Genomic DNA, 20,780 nt, shown 5'->3' on the forward strand with positions numbered 1-20,780 from the left:
TATTAACCTTGAGAATAAAGCCATACACTTTCAATCACAAGCCTCTAAAAAAAAAAATGTGGAGATGGGAAACTTCTATCTGACATCTAACATACTGCAGCACTGAATCAGACACAGAGACGAGGCCTTGTCTCGGTTTTTTTAGAAATGGGAACTAAAGTTGGTTTTAAGTGGGAATTAGAGTTAGCCTAAAAGCTTCAAAAAAACATCCCTTCTGACCCCAGTGCTTTATTTGAGCAAGAGTACCTTTCGCAGAGTAAAGGCTGAAGAGCATTCGAAACCAAGAGCTTTTAGTTCAGTTAGTTTTAAGAGGCCTTTCTCCTCCAACGCTTCCACCCATTCTGTCGGCATGCATAGAAATGTCCATGACCTCCACTCAAATGGCTGCTCCTGTTTTCTTAGGGAATACACAATCCTCCACTCACTGTGCGAACTTGAACCCTCTCACTCATCCGGCTCTCTCTACTTTGCCGTGACCCTTGAGCCCTTCCCACTGCCGCGGCGCGCTGAAGTGAAAGAATAGATAGAGGCATTAAAAAAGCCTCTTAAAAGTATGAAGAAAAAAAATTAATAAATAACATATTTTAATGATTGGGAGTGGAGTGCAGGAAAGTGGTTAAAAGGCACACAAGGGCTGGATGGAAAAGTAGGAAAGTAATATCATTTGGTCCTGAAATTTGGGGGAAATCATATGGGTCAAGCCACAAGGTCACTTTACAGGATTATGCCAGAGTGTATTTTTTGTTTTTATTGAAGTATTGAAGATTTTATTATTATTTAGTTGTCAATCTTGCAAAAGTTTTTAAATATTCCTTTTTTTTTGCAGCTAGAACTGATACATATTGAACTGCACAGGTTTTTGCCAGTGTTAGTATTTTATGTAGGCACAGTTGCTGTATTGCTGCTTGTGTTTGGACATCATTTAACTTGTTTTTAATTGTTAAATGAAAAAAGGGGGAGTGAAAAAATGATGTCATTACATTACATTACATTACATTTACATTACATTACATTACAGTCATTTATCAGACGCTTTTATCCAAAGCGACTTACAATAAGTGCATCAACATTGGTAATCAAAAGAACTACTAGTCACCAGAAGTCATAAGTACATCTCCTTTAAACAAGCATCTAAGAGCATGAAGCAGAGCATAACTCAGAGCCAAAGTACAGAAACAAGAGGAACAGTTAGTGCTATAAGTAATACAAATGCAATAAGTGCAACAAGCTAGTATGAAAACAATAAGTGCTAAGTGGAAGGCTCAGGGTAGCACTTCCTGAAGAGGTGGGTCTTCAGCCTGATGAAAGATGGGCAGCGACTCTGCTGTCCTGACGTCAGTGGGAAGTTCATTCCACCACTGTGGGGCCAGGACAGAAAACAGCCGTGACCGGATCGATCGGCCGCCAGGACCTCTGAGTGACGGGGCGACCGATCGCCCCGAGGCAGCAGAGCGAAGTGGTCGGGCGGGGGTCACTTCTCCTCAAAGTATCAAACAAGTAATGTGTTATTGTCTGTACTAAAACTCAGGTACTTTATCACCACTGTTGTGGAAGTATTTTAAACAATATCCAGTCTTAGTCTTAAGATTAATTCAAGTTAAAGAGGCACTATAGAAATAGAATAGGAGTAGAATGGACAAAACCGGACAAAACCGGCTTATGGCAAGTCGGACTCACTGAGGTGAGGTTTTGCAGCAATGACTAAAATGAGCAGTGGAGGGGTAACGTTACGAAGCTCAGAGAGCCACGGTACGTGAGATAAATGAAACAACTTAACGCTTCATCCGCACACTCTCGTCACAGCTTAGGGAGGCAGATTGGTCGGCTCATTTTCTGTAACCGGTGTGGTATTGAAATATGGGGGAATTAGCAAGCAAGCTCGCTAGATAGCCAACTAGCAGACGGCTGGCTAGCTTGCTAACTCCACCATGCTTTAATGCTACACCTGTCCAGCGGCAGTACTAGGTCTAACGGGCCCTCCGCCTCAGACCCCTCTGCTCCTGGGAAGGACAAGCTACGTAGCTAACTAGCCAGTCATCCGTCACACTTTAAGGCCCAACTGACGCGTGTTGTCACCATAACGACGAACAACAATCAACCATTTTCTGTTGTACTAGTCAATGAAGAAGAGTATAGTGTCCTCTAGTGGAGACAACGTTCAAAATAAAGACATGAAGAAGATTAAAGTGTCCTCTAGTGTCCTCTAGTGGAGACAACGTTCATAATAAAGACATGAAGAAGAGTAAAGTGTCCTCTAGTGTCCTCTAGTAGAGACAATGTTCATAATGAAGACATGGAGAAGAGTAAAGTGTCCTCTAGTGTCCTCTAGTAGAGACAACATTCATAATGAAGACATGAAGAAGAGTAAAGTGTCCTCTAGTGGAAACAACGTTCATAATAAAGACATGAAGAAGAGTAAAGTGTCCTCTAGTGTCCTCTAGTGGAGACAACATTCATAATAAGGACATGAAGAAGAGTAAAGTGTCCTCTAGTGTCCTCTAGTGGAGACAACGTTCATAATAAGGACATGAAGAAGAGTAAAGTGTCCTCTAGTGTCCTCTAGTGGAGACAACAGCGTTCCGTTCAGCGCAGAACTTTAAATGTCGATTCTGCCGCTGTTCTATTTCTATGGTGTGGAGTCTGAAAGACATTTACCAGGAAGGAAGAGGCTAATGATTGACGCTGCCCACTTGCATTATGGGAAATGTAGGATCCAGCTTTTCCTGGAGCTTGACCCGTGCTGCTGACTAAAAGTTAGGAAATTCTAAGCCTCTCGCAAGTCCCCCGACTGCTTGATTGCAATATATTACCAATAAAGTAGCTCTTTAGTGAAACCTGTTTAAACAGCGTTGGTTTCTGTTTCTGCTTCCTCCATCCTTTCCCTCAGCAACAGGTTTCAATGTAAGCCAACGCTCAAGTGTCACTCAGTCACTCAGTCACTCACGCACACATGCACACTACACGGTGACCGATTCCACCCCTGTCTTTATACAAGCCGAGCTGAAATCTCTCACCCTTTCCCTTTTTCTTTTTTTTTGTTGTTGTCGAAAAGACATAATGATGCTCGTTTCACAGCTCAAAGAAGTCATTAATGCGTGACACAGCCTTGAATGTAGGATGTCAAAGCAAGGCAGAGTCCCTCCCTCCCTCCTCCCACCCACTAACGAGCACAACCTCGTTAAGACGGCGGGGACATGAATGAATCATTAGTCCAGCCTGTAATAGGGCAGGGGACTGTTAGCGGCACCGGGTTGTTGTGAGAAACGTCCCTTTGAATCGCCCCAAAGTACAGAGCTCCTCTTTCATCTCAATACAGGAACACCGTCAAATTTGCTCCACCACATGAGCTCATATGCTTCTTCCTATACGTACCATCGGGGGGGGGGGGAGGTATCAGGAAGGAGCTGTGTGAGTTCAGATGCAATACAAGGCCGCAAGGAAGAGAATACTATGAGTCCTATAGCTGTGGTGTAATCCCATCAAAAACACGCTGGAGTACACCTTGAACACATGGTAAACTGTCCCTGGCCTGCATCAAAGAAAGAAAAAAAAAGAAATCTCTATTCACATGAATTCCCTTTCATAGGTCTCATCCTCCCACAGTGGCTTTTCTTTTTTTGCAGCACACACAGAGAGCATCGTTTGTTATTTTTTTTCTTTATATTTTTTTGCCGGGGGCAGGGACGGACAGAAATTAACTTTTTTTATTTTCGTGAACTTTCCTTCCACTAATGTGAAAAGGTGGGCAGGAACGCTTGAGCGGGGGGGGGGGGCAAAACTTTCTATTCTAACGCCGTGCTGTAAAATTGCCACGTTGAGTTATTGTTTTTGCCGCTCCTCTGTGTGAGGACAAAAAAAAAAAAGAAATCACGTGGGTGAATATTAGCCTTCGATTCCTATTATTTTAGTAGTTTCTCTGATCCTGGGTTAAGGCGATGCCTTGTACTCGGCATACGTTTTTCAGTTGCCAGCAGCGCACTAAGGGAGTACAAAAGCCACCCGTTACCGGCGGTCAGATGTTATAGCGATTCATCTACGTTCATTATTTAAGTGAAGAAAAAAAAGAATCCTGGCATTTCTGGTCCCTTTGTCCCTCTCGTGCAGAATGCGTCTTCTGAAGGGAATAAAAGAGTAACGATACTCGGCAGCACATCCGCCGCCGTCTCCTCGGGTTTTGTGTGTATCCCTTCAAAAGAATGACCAACGATGATAAGTTCAGCTGAGGTTATTTATGATCAAAAGCACAGTAGCTACTGGAAAGGAATGGTGTTATTCACCAACCTTCCCATTCCTGTGATCAGGTAAAATCTCCTAGCAACCACGACTGGTAGTGTGCCAGGAGAAAGAGCACTTTTAGAAAAGCGCTTTAATCAGTCCTTGGAGGGGAAGAAAGCTCTGCTGATGTAGCAGTTCTGCCCACGTTTGTTTGGATTGGGCATAAACTGGTCCGGAATCAGCATTTGACACGGTTTATGTCGAATGCTGCTGTAATTTGTGGTTTTATCTTGCTGATAAAATCAACTGGTCCATTTGTAAACTTTTTGGTTTCAAAGCACATTTGCTCATAAAGTTTTGCAGTGAGGGAGAGCTTCGTGGGTTTTTAGTTTTGCGGCTATAGCTCCGGCTTTAGGGGGGCGGCAGCTGTCTGAAGGTCATTTGGCGTTCGAGAAAGTGATTATAGATGCTCAGAGACAACGCTTTGGCAACGTGATGACGTAGTACAAAGACCATCACACATGCAGGGAGGAAGAGGAGGAGGAGGAGGAGGAGGAGGAGACCGGAGTTGAGATATTCTGAAGTTACGGTAGTAATATTAATGATGTGTTTTCTGTGGTTGTGTTAAGTTGTTTACGTTTACCACCTAGCTCACATAGATATTTTAAGCCCAAACACAATGTTTTTCTTAAACCAGACTAAGTGGTTTTGTTGCCCAGACTTAAGATTACGTTCTTATCTAAAGCCCAACCGTGACGTTTTTTCTAAACCTAAGGTTGTTTTTGCCGAAACCTAATGAAGGATTTTACAAACAAACTTATAACCCGGCTCATTAATCTTACTATTAATAAAATGCATTTAGTGTAATACCAGTGGCAGTGTAATACTTGATGGTACCGCCATACGGTTTTAAGGGAAAACTCCAAATATCCAGTTACATTGAACGCACCGAAGACGTCTCGTGCCGCACCGACTTCATCCTATCATCAAGAAGAGCTCCAATGGGATGAAATCACACCTTTTCTGTTTGTGTATATGTACCTGTGTTTGTACTCTGTTCAGGATTCGATCGGTGGAGCAAGAGACAGTCTAACTGCTCACTGCTTGTGGATTGAAGCCGGCGAATCCTCAGCTGAGATTATGTACTCTCTACTCACAACGCTTTTTTACTGTATGAAATACACTTTATTATAACTTTTGATCCAAGACGTCCTTTGTTCCTCCGGGAGTTCTTCATTGAAACACAACGCTAACTAAGTGGTTTTGTTTCCTAAACCTAAGCAAGTGCTTTAGTGAATTCATGACAGTTTGCAACGAGTTGGGAACAAGACCGTACTGGTCCACACTGAAATATCTCAACAACGGATGGATGCCACGACATGGTGTACAGACATTCATGAATCCCAGAGCATGAAGCCTGCTGATCAAGGCCACATGCCTGTGGACTCTTTGTTCGGCGCTTTTGTTCTGAACGCTCGGGAACTTGCGGTAAACATTAACTCAACTACAATCCTCTTCAGGGGGCTCCAAAGGGTGCTGTCAGAGCTCTGAGAGTGAATTCATTAAGAGCAATTCTCACAGTGCTCTGAAGTTTGGTGGAGTATTGTAATGGTCCTGTAAAGTGGCACTTTGCAAACATTATGCCGGCACACTGTGAGGTCGCAAACGTGGTCGTGAAGGGTTTTGGTCTGAAACGTACACACTTTTAACATCCGAGTGAGTCGCCCCTGTGAAGAAGGTAAATTCTACATTTGCAGCGTTGCGAGCCAAATCCACCGGCAAAGCGATGCAACACATTCCAAAGCCGCCTGGCTGTTGTGTGGCCTGTTTGTTTAATCCAACTTCTGTGTCTGTCAGGAAAGTGGGCAATTTGCAAGCAGCAAGTGCTCTCGATATAAAGCGTTGAAGTGGGGTTGACTCATTCCCACGTTGCGTCCCCACCTTTCCTCCTTCTCTCCCACTTTTGGTTTGTTTGAAGTGCCGGTTGGAGAGTTGTAACAGGAGTATCATTCACTGTAATGGTGGAGCGTCCTCCTCCACAGACCTCACTCGCATCACTTAATCCACTTCAACAGTGCAGCGCTGTGCTCCGCGTGAACGCAGCACGTTCACAATGGGAGGTTAGACAGAGGCTGCGTTGACCCCGTCAGCTTGCACTAAAATGCCACACTGAAACCCTCGAAACCCTCGTTTCTCAGCTCACTTAATGTGGACGTAAAGTACGCCTGCAGCACCGCTACGAGAGGAAAAGAAGTTTATCACACTGTACTTTGAAGAAGACATAGACGATTCATTATAATTATAGCGATGTTAGTGTTGATCATATCGTCCTCTAACACAGGAGTGTGATAGTTTGTATTGATTGTAGACAAAAAGATAATGAGGAAGAGAACACTTTTAGAAATACGGGTTCCAAACGGGTTCTTCCTGAAGGGCTGAGATTCTACACAGAACCATTTGCTTCTGAAGAACCCTTCCGAAGAACCCTTTTTAGAATAAAGGGTTTTCAAGGGTGCTTTAAAAGACTATGGGTTTTATTATGCACCCTTTTTTTAGAAGAAAGAGTTCTTCAAGGGTTGTTGAAAGCATGGCTGTTAAAAGGGAACGCCCACAACCTGAAACCCCCAAAAACTGTGATTGTGAACCATAATTGTTGTGGGTTGTGCTGCACCAAATAAGACCTGGCCCTGGAATATGAAACGCTTTTGGTGATAAAAAGGAAGAGTATGCACCCTGGGTTAGATTCTAGATGAAAGCAAAGGGTTCTCGGTAGAACCCCCTGGGTGGTTCTAAATGAGACCCTTGGAGTAAGAGGATTCTTGGTGGAATCCCCTGGTTGGTTTTAGATTAAACTATTGGAATATAAAGAGGATCTTGGGTTCTAGATGAAACATATGGAATATAAAGGGGTTCTCAGTAGGATCCCATGAGTGGTTCTAGATGAAACCCTTGTAATATAAGATGATTATTGGTAGAACCTCCTAGGTGGGTTTTAGATGAAACATTTGGAATATAAAAAGATTGTCAGTAGAACCCCCAAGGCGGGTTCTTGCTAGCATACTTAGAAGGAGGAAGTACTCTGGATAGAACCTCCAAAGAGGGTTCTGGGTGGAACCTTTCACAGGTGGTTCTAGGTACAACTCTTTATGTTGGGCTACGATCTTTCTTGCTCGCTTCAGGGTCCTTGAAGCGAACAAGTCCTGGAGGGACGGCAGATTGCAGCCGATCGCCCTCTCAGCAGAGCGGATGATGTGCTGCAGTCTGAACTTGTCCTTGGCTGTGGCTGCAGCGTACCAGACGGTGATGGAGAGCAGAGGATGGACTCAATGATGGTGGAGTAGAAGTGCACCATCATTGTCTTTGGCAGGTTGAATTTCTTCAGCTGCCTCAGGAAGTACATCCTCTGCTGAGCCTTCTTGGTGATGGAGCTGATGTTCAGCTCCCACTTGAGGTCCTGGGTTATAGTGGAGCCCAGGAAGAGGAAGGACTCCACCGCATCGACGGGGGAGTCGCACAGGGTGATGGGGGCAGGTGGGGCTACGTTCTTCCTGAAATCCACAACCATCTCCACTGTCTTTAGAGCGTTGAGCTCTAGGTTGTTCACTTTTATTTCTAATAGTTGCTACCTTTGAGGCAGCTAATGGGGTTCCAAATAAAGAAAAAAGTTGGAACAATGCTTTGAAACTGCCAAGTCATCGAATTGAACTCAATAACATAAGGAGACATGAAGTGGATACGTTACATTGAAGCGTCGGCTTTCTGTTCGAGCGGAGCAAGGATTCAGAGGCAGGTTTAGGAATTTAAAGGAGGTTAGGACAAAAGGATGTGTTCGTAGCTTTAGTGGTAAGTCCACAGCCGAAAAATAATCAAACCAAGAGGAAAAACTAAAGGTAAAAGTTCAGGTTGTTTTGCCACAAGACAGAAGCTTCTTTGAAGGGCAGAAAGTTTGCAACCTTTAATGCAAAAAGGAAACATCTGCTGTGGCTGTAGCCAGCAGGCTGTAGCTGGTATAATTGTGTGGTGGTTGTATTAGATTGTCAAGGAAAGCGTTAGAATATTAATGCCTTCGGCATGCACAGGAAAGAGGCAGGTCGTTAATGAGTCCAGTAAAAGGTTGCTGCGCATCAAATGTGTGAATTGAGGAATGAAATATGTGGAGACCCGTAGACAAGTTAAGTGTTGTGCTTTGAACATTTAATATTATTTTTGCAGAAAGGTAGGAATCTGCTCTCCCTGACCGTAGGTTAACCTGTGTCATAAGTCCATCACACCTGCAATCCACTTTTCGTTTCTGGCATACGATCAAATGCCAAGGATCTTCTTCAAAGATAGAAAAAGTCCTTCTTTGAAGCGCACTGTAGCACCACAGAGGAAGAACAAGGTCATCTTCTTCAGCTGTGCTATTAGAGAGGACTCCAAATGTACTTTTAAACTAAATGTTTTTTCAGTTGTACCACAGAAATGAAGATATACTCAGTGGTAATGGGTACAATTTTGGAGGTACTTGTACTTAAGTGATTCTATTTCATGCTACTCTTTTCTTTCTACTTTCAGAGGCAAACTTTGCACTTTACACTACCTCAGATATTTCCCAAAATTCTGATTAACAATAATACAAAATATAATCAACAAATAAATTATGATTATTACGATTCCCAGGGGTAATTTACAAGTTAAAAAATAGACCCGTCTTTACTAGCTAAAGTGATGTTTAACCATTGATCAATCATTATAATTAAATATAAGAATATATATATATGATTCTGAAATGGGCCAATCTGCATAAGGAGCACTTTAAGTATATTTTGATGCCAATACTTCTGTACTTCATCTAAGTATCATTTTGAATGAATTGTATACCATGGTGCCATTGTTATTTTTACTGAAGTAAATCTGAGTACTTCTTCCACCGCTGGATGTATGTTCCTTCAACATCTGGACAAAAGAATCATTGCTGCAGAACTTCTCAGAAAGTCTCAAGACAAAAACGCTCCACACAATAATTTAATAAAATCAACCACAGAGAGCGCAAAGGCATTCTGTCGAAGGGGAAAGAAAAAAAACTGAGCAACAGGAAGTTTTCTTTCCACTGGATGCTCAAATTTCAACATGTTTACAGTCAATGTATAACACCTTCACGAGTTCAGTCAAGCTAAATGCGCTACACATCTGTAGCGCACGTGACATCGCGTCTGTATCAGGTCATGTTAGCCAGCTAACTCGCAGCAATCGGATGAGACGTCGAGGTTCCATTCTTGACGTACAGCGTAGGTTACAACCAAAGTGTGCTTTTGTGTTTTTCTCCCCCGCTATCGATGAGGGCGTAGGTTGCACAGCAGTTCTTCAGTACAGATTGTACAATTTACTCAAGAGCAGGAAAAAAAAAAAAAAAAAATGCAGCTGAGCAACGCATCGTCGTTTTAATTTGAAAGCACAGAATAAGGCGAACACTGTGAAAAAAAAACAAAAAACAACATCATGGGCGGTCCTTCAAAAATATGTACAATGTCAAATAAATTACAAATATATCAGTCAGTACAGTGTAATATCTTACATCCCTCAGGTATCAAACACATTGGACTTTTTCTCTTAACAGTTAGCTTTGCTGCAAAACAAAAAAGGCCTCTTCTGCATTCACACCGGTGCGGTTATAATCAGTAGTTTGTTCTACTCAAATACAGATCTGTCTGCCACACACACACACACACACACACACACACACACACACAAAAATGAATATTGTAAAGACGTTATCTTTAAATAGGCTTCTCCTTGGCATTTAACTGAAGAAGGGCCTGCTAAGATACTGATATTTTCCCAATTTTAATATCTATATCTATCTATTAAGACCGTATAGTAGAATACTCAGACAGGTAGTTGTCATAATTATAGGTATGAGCACTGCGCTCTTCATCAGAGAGGTAAAACCACTATCAGCACTATCTGGAAACCTCTCTGTTCACCGCTTGGCACCTTTTCCTTCTTGATTTTGCAGGTTGGGAATTTTTATTTTTTTTTAACACTCAAAACATTTGGAAGTTAAAGCTTTAATATGCAACTTCTGGGATTAAAATAACACAATAGATGCCTTTCTGTGATGCAAAAACGGTGGATTCCACGAGGGTTTCGGGCAGCAGTTTAAAAACCAGGACGTAAAATGATTTAGTTTAAGCCTCCAGATAGTTAAATTTAGTTTAAAGTTTAAAGTAGTTGTTTAGCTCAGAACACAGAGGGTCTCCAACAAGTAGCTTGAGCGCTACATGTATAGCGTGCTTGCTACCCGTATAGCGCGCTACCCGTATAGCGTGCTACCCGTATAGCGCGCTACCCATATAGCTCGCTACCCGTATAGCATGCTACCCGTATAGCTCGCTACCCGTATAGCGTGCTACCCGTATAGCGCGCTACCCATATAGCTCGCTACCCGTATAGCGTGCTACCCGTATAGCTCGCTACCCGTATAGCGTGCTACCCGTATAGCGCGCTACCCATATAGCTCGCTACCCGTATAGCGCGCGCGCTACCCATATAGCTCGCGCGCTACTCGTTTCTGAGTGGCTCGCTAAAGGTTCAGAGAACATGTCAGAACATTTGATCATTTTGTTAACCCGTTTACATTTTATCAGATGGAATTCACAGACGTCCCGCTCCCTTTTGACACTAAATTAATATTTGCCAATGAGCTTCAAATCAAACAAGTTACACCACAGTGGCGCCAAAACACGATGTTAGCAGACTAGCAAGAGCACGCCAAATTTGACAATGGGCTCAGAAAAAAAAGGCAAAAACATCCATTTGTCTAAAAATAAAAAATGTTTCTTTTTCTTGAATGTGAATGCCGTGTGTGTGTGTGTGTGGGTCTCATTTACAGAGCGAGTGTATCGTCGAGCGCCGCTTTACCTAAGTTCACAACAAGCTAACGCGGGACCGGCTGCTAGCCGTCTACGAACGGAGAATGTGAAGGAGCTGAAAACGAGAACAGAAGCACAGTTTCTGTCTACCAAACCCGTCTAATAAGGCCTACGCGGCAACAGAGGCTTTCGTTTTTAGCGGCGCACATCCTAACGCACAAAAAAGCCATTCGCCTATGACTGCGGTGGCTATTTAAAGACCGTAAGAGTAAAATTATGCTTCATTTTGTCAAATTAACCCTCTGAGGGAAAACACATTTGGAGACCCCCTACGATGTACAACGAGAACGAAGCCTGAAGTGAAGTGGAGGGTGTCGTTTACTGGCACTGGTGCTTCAAACAATCGGACCGAAGCGGCAGCTGCCATGATAAGTGTATTTCACGTGCGACAACAAAAGAGGAGTTTGGTCCCGATTACTTCAGAGTGGACGACAGACAACTGATACAAACCGGACCGGACCATCTGGGTCATGACTGATTTTATATATATATATATATATATTTTTTTTTTTAACAAAATCCATCCTTAATTAAAGGTTGTTTTTTTTAAATCCATCACCTTTCCTCTCGGTGCAGTTGAACACTCAGCGGTGAGTCAGAAGCGCAGCAGCATAAAGGCACTGTGTTGTTTCTACAAGCCAACAAAAAGAAATCCAAGAGAAATCACGAGCGTGTCGACGAACACTTTTCTTTTTTTTTTGTGTCCAAACAAAAAAAAAAAAAAAAATCCAGGCAGGACATGAAGGGCTGGTTGACCTCCAAACACCAACAAAAAGTTTCACCGAAATCTGTCACACAGAGAATCCAGCGAGCGTCCAGAGGAGTCTCAACTGAGGAGGCAGAACCAAGAGCAAAGGTCACGCAGTAGTGAACGAGGAGGGCTCTGAGGGCAACCTTGTTAGTTGGTTTGTTCAACGCACACACACACACACACACACACACACACACACACACACACACACACACACACACAGAATTATGAAGGAAAATAAATAAAAACATTGATGTAGAAAATAAATATCAAAAGTTAATAGACAAAAGCTGCATTTTAAAAGGAGCAGTTCACATGAGAACGGTACATACGTAGCTGCAGCCAGCAGCGGGTCAGATTATTTTAGCATAAATCCTGGAAAACAAGGATTAAAAACAGCTAGCCTAGCCCGTCCAAAGGAAAGGTACCAGTGTCTCTGCAGCTCACTGATTAACATGGAGTTTGTTTAATCACTATAATCAGCATGCCATTTTTGTTATGAAATAAAAAATATGTATTTTCACACGAGGAATGCTGATTTTACAGATTTTTTTAAAAACATACCAACAAAAAGACAAACGCATATAAAACAAAAAAAAAGGCAAATTTGGTGTGAGGTATTACAACCCGGTGTCACTCCCAACACGTCAAATACCGACTGTTGGTCAGTGCGTAGTTAACGTCAACCACGCTCTTTTCCTAAACCTAACTTCCTGTGAAGACGGAAGTTTATTTTGAAAAGACGCATGCAACGAGTGGAAACAAAAATGGCCGCTCGAGGGAGAACGTGGCCGATATGAATCCCATCGCTTTTTCTCGGCGCGAGCGTCCCGTTCTCACCGAGGTACTTGTAACCCGATTTGTTCGGGTCCGATGGCCTGACCGATGGGCCGTCCTGACCCTAACAACTGGAGGTCAACGCCTAACCTTAACCAAGGGCGGGTCTTGCCAAGACGAGCAGTGGGATTCAATATTAAACTTCGCGTTTTTTGACAGTTTGAAGCCCAGGGCCACTGACCAAGTGTCGGTATTTGACAAGTTGGAAATGTCTTAAAAAGAATTACAACGCTGAATTTAGATCTCACATTAATAACAGCTGTGCAATCAAAACACACACAAAATAAATGCATGTATGCACAGGAAGCTCTTTCAGAATAAATAAATACGTGTTGAGTGCATCTACGTAAATAAAGGGTTAGCATCTCAGGATGTGGAACAAGGTTGTTCAAGTTTTTGCAGGGGAAATTTCCCCCAGTGTGATATTTACATTGACCTCATAGTAACGTGTTGCGATTTTTAGTGAAGTGTCTTCATGATGTGTCAAATTCTAAGAGAAACAATTCTGGTGTCTTGGTCTGGACAGGAGTCTTTGTGAAAAGGCAAGAATGTGAACAGCTGCTTGTGCGTGCAAAAAAAAATTTAAAAATGGAGAAAAAAAAAGAGGCCTAAAGGTGTAAAGGAACGTTAACGTTTAACGCGGTAACAACAGCAGCCTCTCTAGACATTCACTCATCCTCCCGACAACAAAGAAAGCCACTCAGTATGAAAAAAACAAAATAATCTCTGTGCTTGGTTCTGCTCGTTCTGTTTTGATCCACGACCGGCAAGAAAGGTCCAAGAAAGACTCAAGTTCGGTTCGGTCGGTTCAACTCGAATCCAGTGTCACACACACACGTTAAAAACTGTACACAGGTGGTGGAGATGTGCCGCAGCCTCCGCCTCCTAGTAGTTGACCTCGTAGACGGTCGCCTTCTTATCTCCCGAGCCCGTCACGATGTACTTGTCGTCTATGGAGATGTCGCAGCTCAGCACGGAGGACGACTCCTTTGACTGTTGAGGGGAACAAAAGAAAGAGGCGAGAACGTGTGAAAAGCGCACTCGAGGGCCTCCGTCCCTCTCTGGGCTTTTTGAGTATGTACACGGACAGGTGCACGACTCGATGTTTGTGTAAAGAGAACATTTATTCCTGTTCTTGCGGTACGTTCCTCCTTCACACTTACCTGGAATATGCTGGCTCCGTACGGGGTTCTCCACGCGTTGAGCAGATTGTCTTTTCCCGTGCTCACGAACCACTTACCTGCAGAGGAACGACAAAACCACATTAGGCAACGAAAAAAAGACGAGTTCCCTCTGGTAAACAGTGTATGCGTCGAGGGCTTTTATTGTGAAAGGTAAGAACAGAAGGAGTGGGTCTGCGCCGCCTTTGTCAAGGGTTGAAAGGAGTAATAAAGTTTGTCGTCTCGGTTCAGACTTCAGAGCCCCCCTAAGGTAAGTTTTGGATTTGTCTGTTCCGCACAACGTGATCGGTTGATCCCTCGACTGTCTATTCACATTCTGTGTGAAAGAACTCAAGACAACAACGGCACCGCTGTGCTCGGAAACCCATTGCTTCTGGAGGCTAGACCCAAATAAACATTATTCTTTAATTCGTACGATTCTACATTTATTGCCTGCAACACATTACTGAAAGACAAACTGGTGGCTTCAAAGTAAAACGAGTTAGTCGTAATAAAAATGTTGGGACATTTAACCATTGAGTGATGACAATGTTCCTGTCGATAGCGTACGTTAAGGAGCGTACGGAGCGTACATTAAGCCCTTTTTAAAAAAAAACGGATCGGATCGCGTTTGTGATTCTTACCACAGTGAGCAAATCTGAGCGAGAGCACACAGCTCTCGTGCAGGTGGAGCTGGTACTTGTCGGGTTTGGTGACGTGCAGGACCTCCACGTTATTGTTCTCCATCCCGACTGCCAGCCACTCGCCCGTCGGACAGTATCCCAGTGAGAAGATCTGCAACCAACAGTTATGGTATTTAAACCTCTTGTAGTGCATATAAATACAAAACACAATCTCTTTATTACCAGCCGCGACAGCGACGCTGGTATTGTTCTCACTTTGTGAGTCCTGGAGACGCCTAGTGTACCAGGAAGTACCAAAGACGTGGTTTGGAGTACTTTGCCGGGTGTTTATATTTGTCTGTCCGTCTGTTGGACAGATGTCGTCAACGCTGTAGAAATAGACTAGGAGTAGAACGAACATTCCCGTTCGAATCCACGTAGCGGGACGGTCAAAGTGGCGGCCATTTTTATGTGTACCGTCGCTATTGCCACCGCTGTAAGCGGGCCGACTTCCACATGAACTTACGACGAGCTGCTGACTCCCTGAGGTTTAGCAGTAATGACTAAAACGAGCAGCGGAGTCGAAACGTTATGACATCTTTGATCGGCTCATTTTCTGTAACCGGTGTAGCATTAAAGCGTGACGGAATTAGACAACAAGCTAGCTAGTTAGCTAGCTAGTTTGCTAATTCCGCCGTGCTAGCTAGTTAGCTAGCTACTTTGCTAATTCCGCCGTGCTAGCTAGTTAGCTAGCTACTTTGCTAATTCCGCCGTGCTAGCTAGTTAGCTAGCTAGTTTGCTAATTCCGCCATGCTTTAATGCTACACTAGTTACAGCAGCAGCGGTCCCACCGCCTCACTCCCCATCGCCATTTTCTTTTGCACCAGTCACACGACCACGGAAAAAGCAGCTCAACGTCCGTTCTACTCCCGTTCTATTTCCACGGTGAACACGAATAACGTCACCACCGTGCAAGATGCAGGTGTGGTCCTGGGGTGTTGGAAGTCAGGGGTAGGGGTAGTCTGCACCTTTACGCCCCCAGGGCCTGATCGGCGTTGCGGCCATAGTTCCATCTCATCACAAGACGGTCTCTGGTATTAGTCTACCGCGTTTGTCTGCCACTGATATTAACATATCTATGGATGCCAGCAAACATCCGTTGCTGCTCTTTTTCAACACCATCATCAGCATTTCATACTAATCTGTCAAAACAGATGGCTTTTTTTTTTTTCTTTCAGTTTCTAAAATCTTATTAGGTATGCAGCATATCCTGCCAGCAGCAATTACGCATCATGAAATGAGGTGGGTGAATGATTTAGTCAATTCTCATTTTTGAAACAAATCACAACAATATTTTTTTTCCCCCCCAGATGATGAAGACGCCTGATGGCGATATAAACCTGGTAAACACTATTTTATTTTGTACTGGAACAGATATTATTGAACAGCGTTAGCACTCTATTGGCCATGTCTCTCCCCGTCTGCCCTGTACTCTCTGAGCTCTCTTTAACGCTCACCCACCTCCTCCCTGTGCACACGGAGACTGTGAAATGGGTCTTTTTTTCTTTCTTTTTTTAAAGGAAAATTGCAGTAATGGTCTATTATTGCTGCTCTTCTCCTGAAACTAAATACCTAACTGCCAGTGTTATTAGCGTTAAAGGTATTTGAGCACAGTGCATAAAAGCAGAGCTCAGTCCGGCCTTCGTGGTGAGGTCAAACGCTCTGAACGAAGCTCGTAAATTACTGCGACGAAGCAAAAAAAAACAGAAAGTGGAATCACGCAAACTGTGACTGGTCCTGAAAAGCAGACTTTTCAACAAATAATAATAAAAAAAAAGTGCTGCAAAAGCAAACCTAAATGCAACATGCACCTGCAAAACTAATTCCATTCTTCTGCGACACAAACTATAGTGCACATTTAGCGCGCATACAGCGGTGGGTTCGTGCTGGAGCTCTTACAACAACGGTAGGTGGAGTCGCAGCACTAATGGAAACGGTTGCGTTTGTTGCGTACCTGGGAGGTGAAGTCGTGCTGCTGCAGCTGCCGTCCCTCCCTCAGGTCCCAGGACCGCACGGTGTTGTCCAGGCCTCCGGTCCACAGCTTGGTCCCGTCGTTAGAGATGTCTATGCAGCTGGCTCCGTCGGTGTGGCCCTGGAACTGCCTGCAGATCGAGATAAAAAAAAAAAAAAAAAAAATCGAAAAAGGACACCCGTGAAGTTTGCTGGAACAGTGAATTCTTCTCCGGAAAATCGACAAATTATCAACTATTAATAGTAAAACCATCAACACCGCACAGTAAAAGTCTACTGTAGAAGTACACAGTGAGAAGATAGTATACTTTAAGTGCTTTGTGGGCTTTTTGTTAGTGATTTCAGGGCACAATGAGTTGGAATAGGAACATAATGAAATGTGTAAACCCCATAATAGATCTATAGATGTTTGAGGCCCCCATGCCCAGGTTGCCCATCCTGTCTAAGTCCATCCCTGGTGTTTTTTGTAGCGGTAGACCATCTTTTGTGGACTGTCCATACCTAACCAGCGTCTGGTTGTGCAGATCCCACACAGCTATGTTTCCGTCGGAGCAGCAGGAGAAGCAGACCTTGGAGTCGGGGCTGATGGCCAGAGCGTAGCACGCGGGCGCGGACGAAGTCAGCTCCGCCTTGATCCGCGGAGTCGGCGTGGCCAAATCCCAGATGGACAGAGTGCTCGCCTCGCCCCCGACGATGAGAGTCCGCCCGTCAGGAAGAAGCCGGCAGGAGCGGATGTAGTTGTCTCTGTTCTGATGTGACGAGACGACACAGAGGTATGCTTTGTCATTAAAAACAGCATCGATGCAGAACAAGGAAAGCACCGCAAGGACATGTGTGGGGAGGGGGGGGGGGGGGGGGGGGGGGGGGGGGGGGGGGGCACCGCACACTCACGAGGCAGTCCAGCTGGGACACGGGGGTCTTGTTTCCCGGGTGACTGATGTCCCACACCTTGACACAGCCCTTGCCGCCGGTGTAGACGTGGCGCGTCGGGTTGCTGATGGTGACGGCGCACACGACGTCCCCGTGGGCGAGGGTGTTTATCTGGCGGGCGTGGCGCGGGATGCCGGGGCCGATGAGCGCGTCCGGAGGGAAAGGCACGGGCTGCATTTGTCCGTCGGCGCTCACGTGAAAGGAGTAGGCTCTGGAGGGAAGAAGAAGGGGGGGGAACGTGGGGAAAAGGTACGCGCAAAAAATGACGCAAAAGAAGAAGTACGCAATTCGTTAACGTACGGTTTTCCCCCAGGAATGCCGGACAAGTTAGGGGGAAGGCCAGGGACACGTATGTGGTGGTGAGGGTCAAATCCCACCTAGAGAACATGAGAAAGAGCTTAGAACACAATCCAACCATGAACAAAGGAAATTACACCAAATCCGGAGCCGTTGTAGCTGGTGTCATGAGGAGTGTCTCTGAATAAAAATTATAGTTGGCGATATGTAACCCAGACGTCCCGCCATCTTGTTTTAATCTTGATGCTTTCGTCCTGCAAATCACCCAATTAGTACTGACTGAGGATTCAACCAAAGCCAGTGAAATAATACACTCCCACTCGCACATTTCTCCAGATGATTAGGACCGAATTTCTTCTGATCGCACGTCTGGTGTCAGCGGTAGTGAATCCAGCCAAGAACATCACATTTAAAGTAGATATAATAATTAGAATGAGCAGCAAAAAGCAGGGAAACAACACAATGTACGATGTAATGCTGCCCTGTTCAAAGGAAGTGTGTAGCGTGTAAGGGGATCTATTGGTTTAATTAAATATTAAAATATGAATAATAATAGTGTTTAATCACCTGAATAGAAGAATCGTTGGCTCTTTTCGTTGCCTCAGAATGAGCCGTTTATATCTACACGTCCTTAGTTCTAACGTTCTAACGAGACGTTTTAGTTGGTTGCAATCTGCAGCCTCACCACTAGATGCCACTAAATCCTAAACGCTGCAGCTTTAACGGTTCTCCGTACGATATTCTGAGCATTACAAATACAGCAGACTGTTTGGTGCTTTGTGTTCGCGTGCGTTCGGGTACCACTTGTGTGCGTCCATAAGCCGCCACGGCGGCGGCGGCCACCGCGCTCATCTGAGGAGAGATGCTGTGCAGGCCGGTGTAGGCCGCCCCGGCTCCGCTCAGCTCTCCGTTCATGCCCGGATGGGGCACCAATCCAAACGGACTAGGGTACGGGCAGGGCACCGCCAGCGGCGTACGGAGACCGGGAGCTACAAAGACAGAAAACACCTCACCATCACGCCGCGCCGCGTCACATTCGAGTCAAGAGCTAACGAGAGGAGCGCTGCGCTCACCCAGCGTCTCCATTCCCGGGGGTTTGCCCGGTGCGGACCTCAGGCCCGGGGTGGAGGCGCTGCTCGGCGTCGGGGCGTCGGAGCGGGAGGTGGGGGTGCTGGACTTGGACACCGGCGTCGTGGACTTCTCATTCTACGGCACAGGGGAGGTTTTAAGCGTGACGCTAAATATTGCTTTGCAGGAGGAACAGACACACGCAGACGTTTAAACCATTAAATAATACGGGAAGTATTCATGCTGCGACTGAGTTTATGAGCCATAAAATTGATATTCTGCAAAAATGTATTACGGCATCTGCTATAATCCAGGGTTTATCGTCTTTTTACCAACACAAGTTACTAAAAATAGAGAACTACCCTGAGAAATGACAAACAGGAAGATCAGTGGGCTGTAATTTCCCTCGTTGACTCACCAAATTAATCTCTTTGGATTTGGAAGAAGGCGTGCTGCTGGAGGAGGCGACGGAGGACGGACTCAGCGGAGCGTCCTTCTTCGTCAGGCGACTCTTGTCCAATCCGTTCTCCCGAGGCGAGTGGGCGGGACTTCCTCTGGGAGACGCTGGATCCTGCGGAGGATGAGAGCAGAAAAGGTGGATTTTTAACGTTCTTTCGTTCTCTTTCAAAAAACAAAAAAAGACGCCGCGTCGCCGTACCTCGTTGGAGACGTCCACCACCAAGTTGTCGTCGCTCTTCTCTCCGTCGCTTTCCTGACGGACACAGAGAGGACACGCATGTGAACGTCCAAAAAATGACTTTTTAAAACATACTTTTTTGATAAAATGGATTAAAACTTGAATTCTTCTACTGCGTGTCCACATTCTCTGGTGGAGAACCATCAACCTATATCCTCCGACAGTAAAAACACAGATAATCTGTATTCATTCCATTTATTTGATCTACATTAATAAAAAGGGTGATCATAAAATCAAAAGATTTAATTAAATGCTCTAAAAGAAGACCACAAAGACAATTTTAGTCGTTCCTCTGGCTTTACTCCTTTTTGTATTTTTGCAAGTTTTTAGTGATCAGATAAAGTGGACCGAATGGTTCCATTGTGTGTCCTCCAGATGGCTCGTTTTGGCTGAAGAACAAGTCGTAAACTGCAACAAGCTGAGTTCAAATCCGAGCTACGCCCTTTGACGTGTCGCTTCTCTCTCTCGCTGTGTTACCAAAAGAGAAAGTGTGGGTTTGAATGTGGCTCATGTCCTTGTTTGGTTGCTGATTTTGTATTAGAAAGTTTGAACTTCTGCCTTTCCAAAACGTTACCCTCAGAAATAACACATTGAAATAAACAAGATTAACCTCTCGTCGGTTGTAGGCCTCCGCCAACCAGCCAAGTTGCAGTTTACATCCAATGTCTGTCCAAAATGTCACCACATCTTTATCCTCTTGAAATTGAAATCCGGATCTGAAAAGTGACGCGAACGCAAAAGCGCCTTAAACCTGCATTCTCTCTAATGGCCATCGGGGGCCGACTCCTCTGGTTGTATAGAATGACAGTTAACTGTTAACATTTTCTGGTCGCCTAAAAATGTCTTATTCAGCGTTCGGTCGTACTTAGCGCCAATCTGTCATCTGGTTTGCAAAAAGCCGGGACGCCAACGGCCCAAAAAACCAAGATGGCGACGGCCAAAAAGCCCGAGCTCGAGGCTTCAAACCGGGGGTCCACGCACCAATGGACGACGTCTTCAGACCTCAGGAAAGGTAACATTTACGTTGACTCACATAGCGCGTAGGGGCCAGCTCCTTCTCGTCCGTCTTCTGCTTCTTGCCGTCGGAGGAGTAATCGCTCGAACTCCTGTGCTTCTCGCGGTTCCGAAAACTGGCCGAGGGCGACACAGAGGAGCTCTGGAAGAGACAAGAAACCAGATACTCGTTAGATAGAAATACCCTTTTCCTCTTCATTCCTCTTCACGCAAGTGTCTAAAATGTCTCACGCGTTGCTGTGTGTT

The 20,780-nt window shown here is 44.8% G+C and overlaps 1 protein-coding gene across 2 annotated transcripts in view; it reads right to left on the reverse strand.

The window, feature by feature from the left end:
- Window positions 1-9,206: 9,206 nt before the first annotated feature.
- LOC137867037 (transducin-like enhancer protein 4) overlaps window positions 9,207-20,780 on the reverse strand; it is a 31,383-nt gene continuing 19,809 nt past the window's right edge. For both annotated transcript variants that reach the window (XM_068703437.1, XM_068703436.1), the window contains exons 7-18: window positions 20,554-20,676; window positions 19,482-19,535; window positions 19,242-19,394; window positions 18,829-18,961; window positions 18,557-18,744; window positions 17,759-17,835; window positions 17,420-17,669; window positions 17,030-17,277; window positions 16,512-16,659; window positions 14,519-14,669; window positions 13,878-13,954; window positions 9,207-13,707 (exon numbers count right to left, since the gene is read on the reverse strand). In XM_068703437.1, coding sequence (XP_068559538.1) covers window positions 13,600-13,707; window positions 13,878-13,954; window positions 14,519-14,669; window positions 16,512-16,659; window positions 17,030-17,277; window positions 17,420-17,669; window positions 17,759-17,835; window positions 18,557-18,744; window positions 18,829-18,961; window positions 19,242-19,394; window positions 19,482-19,535; window positions 20,554-20,676 — 1,710 coding nt within the window. In that variant the 3' untranslated portion in view covers window positions 9,207-13,599. The remainder of the gene's footprint in view (window positions 13,708-13,877; window positions 13,955-14,518; window positions 14,670-16,511; window positions 16,660-17,029; window positions 17,278-17,419; window positions 17,670-17,758; window positions 17,836-18,556; window positions 18,745-18,828; window positions 18,962-19,241; window positions 19,395-19,481; window positions 19,536-20,553; window positions 20,677-20,780) is intronic.

The sequence above is a fragment of the Cebidichthys violaceus genome, unplaced genomic scaffold (assembly GCF_023349555.1).
Source record: "Cebidichthys violaceus isolate CVI_PGR_0920_01 unplaced genomic scaffold, fCebVio1.0.p SCAF_9, whole genome shotgun sequence".
In the NCBI taxonomy this organism is placed as follows: domain Eukaryota; kingdom Metazoa; phylum Chordata; class Actinopteri; order Perciformes; family Stichaeidae; genus Cebidichthys; species Cebidichthys violaceus.